Below are 9,402 nucleotides of genomic sequence, written 5' to 3' on the forward strand. Positions count from 1 at the left end.
AACGCTGTGCTTGTGCCTCATTGTCACCCCTGCCTCTTACGCCCCGACTACTGTACCTCTGCCTCTGTTCTCACCCTATATATGTAATCATTTCTACTATTCCCCGTCTATTGAAATATGGCCTTACTTAAGTAGAGATATATTAGTTTATTTGTATTTTTGGTGCAATTTGGGAACTGCAAATGTGGTCATGCTTCTCTAAGTTTTTGCCTTGTGCTTGTCTCATAAAAAAAACATTGCTTATCAATCACTGCAAATATTCAAAATGTACTTTACACATTACCAAAACTATTTCCACTTATGCTTCACTTCCATTCATGAGTAACTGTCCTGGGATAATTCTTCTTTCAACTCCCAAAAGCCTTCTCCCACTTCAAGTTTTAAGTTTTCCCCTCTTCAAACTTGTTCCTTCGCCTGCAACCACCCACCATCTCCACAGCTTTCAGGAAAATTCTTGGTGTTCCTCTGAAGTCCCTGAGCCCCGACCCATGCCCTCCTCCCTCCTTGTGCCTGGTGGAGAACGCTTGTCTGGAGGGAGAGCTGAATAGTCTGAGTTTGTGTGCTGCGGGGGCGAGAGGACAGCTCATCAGAGAAGAAAAGACAGGTGTCTAAGAAAGAAAGCAGCACGGCTTCATGTCCACACGGCTGCAGCACTTTAAATCACAATAGGACAGTGCTGTGGATGTCTCCTTAAACTAGTCGCTATGGGCTGAAGCGCTCACAATACATATCTGAGTCATGGGAAAGTGTAGGAGCCGTAAAATGTGTCCATGGGAACACGAGGTACTTCATTGTCTCTGACAGTTTCTCATGATGATGCAGGACTAGACTCCTCATGCATTCCTCAAACTCATTGTCACCTTTTCTTTCTGGTTCCCATTGGGTCGCTGCCCGCTCCTTGCATTCCTATAAATCTGTTTCTGTTTCCAGGACTGTCCATTTCATTATGACCCTCGCACACACATACGCACACAGCTCCCTCTCATTAAGCCTGTATCAATTAGGCATTAACCTCCCAAAACAAAGAGGCTGTTGACGAATGTCCCGACGCTGGCCGTGTGAGGCACTTCCTCTGCTCCAATCCTCAGTTTACAGACGGATCGGAACAGGACGGTCCCAGGGGACAATCATGTGTCACAGGAGCAGGAAAAGGCCAATGAGAGAAAAGAGCAAAAAAAAAATACATGTATACATTTTTTAATTAGCTACAAGTAATATAACTACACTTTTCTATTTAAAGTGAAAAATAATTACATAACTAAATTGAATGTATATCTTGTGCTGATTGAGGAGCACTTTTGTTGTCTGGAATCTTTAAATAAAATTAGATTTCTGCTATGCTTCCATTGTTAATAAAATATGCTAATAATATGCTGAAACTGAACAATGGGAGCAGAAAGAAGCTATGTTTTATAATGCTAATCACAAAGTTTTAATTAAACAAGCCAGGAAATAACACACATTTTATGTATATCATTCCACCAAAACAGTATGTTTAATGAAAGTTGTTCAGTTAATAAGCTTGACTATGAAATAGATTGTATAGAGAGTATGGGAGTGGCTTCAGTTTATGGAACGAAAAAATAGAATGGCCCCTAACATTTTTCTTTATGTCAGAAAAGTTTGAGCTTATGTTAGAGTTATGTGAGAAATACAGTGAGTATTTACATGACAATGGTGACCTCATACAGCGACCATAAGCCGCGACTGTGTCAAAAAGTCGACTTTTCCAAATACAGACTCTGAAGCTTTGGCACGTTGCCTGGCAACCAGCTGTGGCCTCACTGGAGTGGGTTTGTGGCCTTCTCTGTTTGCCCCTCTCTTGTTTCTGTTTATCTGGTGTATACTGTATTTGAATTATAAAGTGTGCAGAGGCCTCGCGCTGCAGTGTGGCTCTCTTTGTCGGCGAGGTCCAAAGCACAACCTGGTTTTCACTTTCCCACCGCTCCACACTGAGATGAGGGAGACGGGCTCCCCACACCAGCGCTGGCACGGTGACTATGTTGGCATCCGACCAATCCGCAGCCCCCACCCGTTTTTCCCAGGGTCCTCCGAGTCTAATACATTACTGACAAGATCCCACTTCCCATTCCTCTCAAACCTTCACACTGGGCACCCCTCTGTCCCAGGGCTGGCATGGCCCCTGTAAAAGGGATCGGACTGACATGTGTATGACTCTTTGCTCAGAGTGATCGAAGCCTTCAGGGGGAAACGTTCCTCATCACCAAGTCTTCTTATTTTTTAAACCATCACAAACTATAAACCATGATTTGAAACAGACTTCTTTCTTTCGTGTGTGGGCTTTCCTGTAAACTTTCACCGTGTCAGAAAACCTGCTGAGCTCCCACTGTTAAAGGGATTTAAAGGGAGTAGATGCTTATTCACTGCCCCTCTCCGAGAGCCTAATATGATCCACATTCTGGATAGAAGCTGCTTGTTTGGGCCTTCGTTCCCAGCGCTGCTCTGGTCTCAAGTATTCACAGGCTGTACCAGTCTGGGTAACATGTAATGACATTATTCTCACCAGGGCGACCCCTCATTGTCACCGCTCTTTCTTCTCTGCAGCTCGTGAAATTGACATAAGCTTTACAAACATTCCTGGCATTTTTTTCTCAAGGCCAGTTCTCTTTAGGGGTCTTTCATTATGAGAAGCCCCCAGCGTTTGACAGCACCCCCTAGTGAATATAAAAACCAAACCATCTACACAATATAAGCTGCTATCAACACCAGAAAGTGGCAGAGTTGAAGAAATAATGCGGTTGGTTCAGCTCAGCTCGCACTTGTGGACTGATGTGCTTCGTCTGTGCCATCGTGTTCGCTGCGTTTCGAGGGCTTCTTTTTGTACCTTTAAAAACAGTTTCATCTTCAACAAACTGTGAGATCACATTTCAAAACTCTTGTATTACGATGATTTACATAAATAAGTGAGCGTATTGAAGTGATGAAGAATGAGGAGATCAAAATTAGCCAATCGAAACAAAATTCTATCTTTTGAACACTAAAAAGTCCACAAAAAAATCTGATCAAGTGACTGAAACTCATGAAAACATCTTATAGATAACAAAATGCAGTGGAACGTTTTTTTTGCAAAGCTTTCTATCAAAACCAGCATCACCTACAGGTATTTTGACCAATAAATCTTTGTCAGTTCTAACTTTGTGACTTTACCACGTCACATTTTGGTGCTTGTTCAACTTCAATTCTCGCTCTTTCTGTATTTGTCTCCAACACATTACCTGTCCAGTGTCACGTCGATATACTGCTGCATCTCGGACACTTGTGCTTCAGCCACCGTCGCTCGGGTCATGAGAAGTACGCGCTCCCTCTCGAAACTTGCCTTTTTGGAACAGAAAACACGTTTGCATAGCTCACGTTCTAATCATCCCAATGACAAACAGCGTCTGTACCAGTGTGGACTCTGTCGTGTCCTTCAGCTGCTTCCTGATGTCTGCCCAGGATTCTCCGCATTTCTGTTTCGCCCTGATAAAGTTACATTTTTGAACTTTAATACGACACGCATTTACAGCTGGACGATGAAGTCGGCATTCCTAAAATGACTTACGCTTGAGAAGCAGCTTGGATTGGGATTTGGAGTGTGGCCACCTATGAAAATGTTGTGTAAATTGTCTCAAATGAAACAGAAAACTGAATTAGCTGAATTATCTTTTGTACCTGCCCCATGGTCGTCTGTAGCTGCAGTTCCAGCCGGGCTTTATCCTGGCAAAGATGTTGAATTTCCTTTTCTATTTCGTTCTTCAGTTCACTTGGGTCCAAATCGAAGCTGGATTCTGGAGGTCCGGCGTTCAGACCCGAGTCCGGTTTGGCCAGTATCTGCTCCCTCTGACCTCTGGATTTAAAAAATAGTATTATATCTTACGAAGGGGGAAAAGTCCGCGGTGAAGCTTAAAACGCAGGGGAAATGTACTGTTTTTGAAGGAAATATTCACACACATGTTGAACCAAATCATCATTTGTTAGAGACTAGGAATGTGCTTGAACATTGATATATCCTGATACTAAATTTGGTGATACAGTATCGATATCGAGGGCTGTGGTGTCAATATATTTCCATGAGTCATTTTCTGTATAATTTTTTGGATTATTTTGTGACAGCACGACAATTTTGTTGCTTGTTCAAAGAAAAGAAAACTGCAAAAAGTTTGGCATATTCACAGTTTTGATGATTAAAATGGGTGAATTTCCTTTTACATTTGTCCAGGTTGTGGTTTAGCAAAGATAAATGTTGTTAAAATGTATTGGGTTCTTTAAAAAACAGTAATATATCGTAGATTATCTTGACCAATATATTGATTATTGCATGTATTGCAGTATCGAGATATTATCGTATTGTGATGTAACTGAAGCCATGATATAATTACAATATTCATCTCACAGCACGATATTTAATGCAATATTTCAAAGAGTCCAACCAAATTGTAGATATAATTTCTTTTCAAATGCCCTGACTTTGGTGCGAATCATTACTGTCATATTCCAAAGACTTAAAATATACAATTTCTTAACATTTATGTCATATATATATATTAATTCTGTCTGCACTGAAATGGAGCAAAGAATCATGGTCAATGTAGTTCCCTCTGTTTCTTTAGCTGTTGCTGCTACAAAACAAGGTATTGTAATTAATTAAATAAAATGCATCATTGTGACCCGTCTCAAGCTCAGTTATAGGGATTTTAAAATGTCACATACAGTGCATCCACCGAGTTTCTTCATTACAGTCCGAAAATACCGTAACTATTTCACTGACCTGTACGCTGTGAGCAAAGCATGATGGGTGTTAGCGATCCTCTGCAGCCTCTTCTTATAAACACGCGCCGCTGTAGCTAACTGTTCCTCTCTCACTTGGAAGGATGACCGCACGTCCTGCAGCATACGCTCCACAAACCTCTTCATTTTACCCAGATTTGGAGACTTCTTTGACTCTCCCAGTCCATCCATGTACTCCTAGAAAACGTGCAAAGTTGGTCGTAGATTACATTCACGTTGCATATTGTACATTATTTCGTGAGCGAGGGGTTATCACTGCGAGGTCTTGTATGTAGCAGTTCAGTCGGGCTCTGTATTCCTCATTGAGTTCTTTCAGTTTGAGTTGTAGATGCGAGTTTTCTTCTTCGATCTCTCTGACTTGGCTTTGCGAATAGTTCTTGGCCTAGTAAACATAAAACAATAGTAAAAGTCAAGGATGGCTTTACTAACTTGGAAATCAAACTTATTTTCATCTGAAACCCAATTGAAGGATTTGAGTCAGGGCTGTGCAATTAATTCAAATAGTAATAGTGATAATCTTGGGCCATTTTTGAATCCTCTGTCAGTAAATGCACGTGGTTTGGATCTGAATTCACTTTGAAACAAAACATTTGACAATCTTTGTTTTATGGCAATGACCATGTACCACAAAATTGACTTTTTTGTTCTAATTTTGGATGTTTTTATTGCACTGAAAACCATAGAAAACCCTTATGGTGAGCTAGCTTGCATCTCCACACACCTGAATTGCTTGTTTCCATGGAAATGTTGTTCCTTTGGCTACAATATTCCACAGAATCTCCATGAAGAATGTTCAGAAGTATGATTTTAACTTTCTATTTCCGTGGAATCATGCAGTTGACTCGCCACCTCTAGAAAGTTACGTAGTGTTGCTTTAAAAACCTGTATTATGTGGTTAAAGCAATAGCACATACTCTCCACGGCCCAGCTTCCACATCTTGAATTTGAATCTGACAATTTGCTGAATGTCCACCCTGCTCTCACCCCCATTTCATGCTACACTGTCTGATAAAGCCTAAGAACAAAAAGATCCTTTAAAAACCCTGTAAAAAAAACATGTCCAGATGAACCCTTTCATACCACTCTGATAAAAAGGAAAAATCCAAATTTAAAAATCGGGATTGATCAATATAGAGCAAAAAGTGTAGTTTCAGTATCGTGTATTCACCTCGCTTTGTTGAATTATCTTCTGCTGCGTGCTGTGGATCTCCATCTTGTTCTCTTTATCCATCGCCAGTCTAATGATCCACGACCACGTCCGGAACAACCACATCACAGGAGGACACAGACGAACCACATCAGTCACACACTCAGCGGGGATTTACTATTTATAAGAACATGCTTCCTTAAAAGATTTGACTCTTTTTGATCAATAGAAAAGAAGGATAATTACAGTATATTTGTTAAGCTCAATGAGAAACAGGGCCTGGCTTACACTTTCTCCTCCAGTTTCTTTTGCTGCTCCTCGTTGGACCTCTTCAAGTTCTCCATCATGGTTTTCATTTCATCTTGGTTTCCTACGAGCTGCAGATGATGACAGGGGAGCGTTGGTCACGGAAAATCCAAAACACATGTGCTGGTTTAGTCGTGTGCGTTCACAGTTTCTCTCCCCGCCTAATGCCCTTGGATTCCTTATTTTGAACTGACAATGAGTAAAATAGAAGCGCAATTTATACACAAAAAAGATACAATTTATAAAGGATGTTTACAAAATCATGCCACAAATGATGTAATATCAGAGGTAAATACATTCTGTTCTACATTCTTATTTGTGACATGAGAATTTGTGATCTTTACTTCAACTTGCGATAGATTTGTACACCTTGCTATGGAATTAAAAATAATAATAAAATAAAATATCGGATATCGGTATCGGCTCCCAAAATCCATATCAGACCCTCCCAAGCTGACAACAACATCAGGAGATAGGAAATCGAGTGTTCCTGGCTGAATTTATATGTCAACTTCATGCAGTTTGGAACCAGGGCAAAGCGTACCCTGCTTTATCACTCTTTCTGGTTGAAAACATGCATTGTATTGTATTGGAAAGCCACAATACCGTGACCCTATCCCGTGACATGCGGCTGACTAGGGTCCGCACACGATCCAGCTCGCTGTGCAGATCTTCGGTGGTGGTCTGGACTGTCTGCTGCTGTTCCTCCAGCTGCCTGCGGAGGGCGTCCTGTGCCTGCGCCAGGGCCAGCAGTTCAGCACTCAGCTCCTGGTTGTGGGCCAGCTCTTTGTGATGGGCCACAGCCAGACTCTGGTAACTGTCCTTGAGGTGAGTGTAGTCGTGGCTCATCTCCCTCCCAGACTGCTCCCCGACAGTCAGACGAGCCTCCGCCGCCTGCAGCTCCCACTTCAGCTTGTCCCGCTCCATCTCCACCTGCGTTATTGCACTGCCCTGACTCAATATCTGTGATCGACAAAATATGTGCTTTGGATCAGTATCAAGTATTAACTGAATACTGAAAATGCAATACTGACTTAACCATGTGCAATACCGTCATATTCATGTGCAATTACTGTCGTACTCACAAGCAATTAAGGCCATATTCATGTGCATACAACTGATGTAAATAAGAGTGTTTTGTTTACTTACCATTAGTATTAGTATTATTTAGTCTTATGCTAGCTATTTTTACTTTAATTTATTGTATTATTATTTTATTTTTATTTTTATCTTTATCTTTTTATTTAATTTTTTTCCTCCATTCCCTATTAAGATATGAAAGGAGTTTTGTTAATAAGAGTTTTTTGTTTTGTTTAGAAGAGTTCTTTAAGAGTGTTTTTTTTTTTTTAAACTTCCTATAAGTTATCTGTCCTTTCCTCCTGTATCTACTGCATTGTAACACCGAAATTTCCCCATGTGTGGACAATAAAGGATTTTTTATCTTATCTTAACTACGTACCCCAACAGAGCAGAGATTGACTATTACACACAACCTTAAGTCAACACGCTTTAAAGCATCTTCTTCCCTAAGTCATTTCGATTAACGCTGTTGTGTGTGTTTATTACCTTGTCTTTCAAATTCAACAATTCTTCCTCAAATGTCTCCATTATTTTGTTATTCTTCAGTTTTTCCTCAACCAGTTCCTTGGACCGCTGTAAATAAACACACACTCCTTTAAAACAGATGTTGTTCAAGTCAAAGTAAATGATCATTTTTGACCTACCCTGAGTTTCTCCTCTTCACTCTGGACCAGCATTGATGAAAGCTCTGAGTTGGAGATGGTCAAGCGGCTGAGTCTGCTCTCCAATAAACCCAGTTTGGTGAAAAGGTGTTCATTTTTATCACACATCTCCATCTAAAAGTGAAGTGGCATTTCAAAGTGTCAGTGCTCCACCTCTTAACCAGTGGCACTAATGATGATCCAAACTCTAACCCATTATTAAGTAGTTACTAAGCCTTAATCATTCCTAATAAACTATTGTATGTGTTTCATTCATTGAATTAAGTTGTTGTTCAAGCTTTGTTAAGGCTAATTAAGGTGCAGTTATCATAAAGAGGTAGCCAAATGGTTAAATTTGACATTGACATTGACAAAGATCAATTATTTACTGCTCAATACTTACATTGACCTCAGTCAGAGTTTGGATTCGGCCTCGATCCTCTTCTGTGGTCAGTGGTTGTCCCTGAGCGTCCATTCTCTGCCCCTTGTCTTCAGACTGTGACACAATGCAGCCACTTTGGGTTGCTAAGGCTAAAACAACAATGGCCCAAACAGGATTTACTTTCTCTCTTACTCTACTGGAGTTTCAAATGACATGCAAAAGAAAAATATAATAATAAGAATGTGATGACCCCGGCCTTTAAGCCCCAATGAAGACCGTCAGGGTTTCAACATGTGGCGACCTTCCATGAAATAAAGAACTTAACCTATTTTTGTTAGTATGCCTTGGATTTTCCTGCCTCTTAGTTTTGTTTTTTTTCTGTTTCATACCCTATAATCACCCTATAATCCTTTAAATGCTGAGAAAGTAAAACTCCTTAAAACAGACAGACATGTTCATATTGTAAAAGTTTAAAACTACTGCAGCCACAGCCCCTCCCACTCAGTGCGCTGCAGGATTAGTTCAGGATTAGTCATTTTTACCATTTTCTTGTTTTACAGCACAATGCGACTATTTACTGAGAGAATATCAACTGTTTCTGTGACTCAGGCCATTTCTGGTATAGAGGGGCACTTCATTAGGGGCCCATCCAGGTTGGGGGCCCAAGGCTCTTTATTGCGGCCTGTAGCATAATGGTGAATCCACCACTATGCTAATAGCACATTTCCTAATATTTAGTGTATTTGGTTGGAACAATATAAATAATGTTAAAAGAAAAAAGCGTACATGAACAGAGAAAGCAAGGTGGGTGAAGTGATCCCAGGGCCACAACAAGAATATTCAGTGACGGGACAGTTCTCTCATCACTGAGCCACTGCTGCCCCCTTGTGGCACCTGGTGTTCCCAGTGGTCAAATGGGCAATCTGAGTACTTTTGAGTACTTTTTTAAACATGTCCTTGTACATATATTTGAGGATAATTTGAATCAGTTACATTTACAGTACAAAACAAATCCCAATCATCCTAATGCACGGCTGTCTGACAACTCTAACTGCTTC

General features: G+C 40.7%; 1 protein-coding gene across 1 annotated transcript; it reads right to left on the reverse strand.

Moving 5' to 3' along the window:
• Positions 1-380: 380 nt before the first annotated feature.
• ccdc78 (coiled-coil domain containing 78) lies at positions 381-8,097 on the reverse strand. Its single transcript, XM_072455826.1, has 13 exons — positions 7,966-8,097; positions 7,808-7,894; positions 6,848-7,204; positions 6,224-6,312; positions 5,957-6,026; positions 5,045-5,170; positions 4,769-4,965; positions 3,673-3,847; positions 3,563-3,603; positions 3,408-3,480; positions 3,237-3,337; positions 2,781-2,845; positions 381-562 (listed from the first exon to the last, which is right to left on the reverse strand). The coding sequence occupies exons 1-13, from the start codon at positions 8,095-8,097 to the stop codon at positions 381-383; spliced, it is 1,695 nt and encodes a 564-aa protein (XP_072311927.1).
• Between the last annotated feature and the right edge of the window lie 1,305 nt (positions 8,098-9,402).

The sequence above is a fragment of the Eucyclogobius newberryi genome, unplaced genomic scaffold (genome assembly GCF_026437365.1).
Source record: "Eucyclogobius newberryi isolate DKJ021-1_F unplaced genomic scaffold, fEucNew1.0.hap1 SCAF_20, whole genome shotgun sequence".
NCBI lineage: Eukaryota > Metazoa > Chordata > Actinopteri > Gobiiformes > Gobiidae > Eucyclogobius > Eucyclogobius newberryi.

Excerpts from the sequence above, each read along its gene's own strand:
- ccdc78 (XM_072455826.1), bottom strand. The coding sequence starts at position 8,097 with ATGGAGATGTGTGATAAAAATGAACACCTTTTCACCAAACTGGGTTTA. Across the intron at positions 3,481-3,562 it reads ATCCAAGCTGCTTCTCAAGC|GGCGAAACAGAAATGCGGAG; the intron begins GTAAGTCATTTT and ends TAACTTTATCAG. Across the intron at positions 3,338-3,407 it reads ACACGACAGAGTCCACACTG|GCAAGTTTCGAGAGGGAGCG; the intron begins GTACAGACGCTG and ends TGTTCCAAAAAG.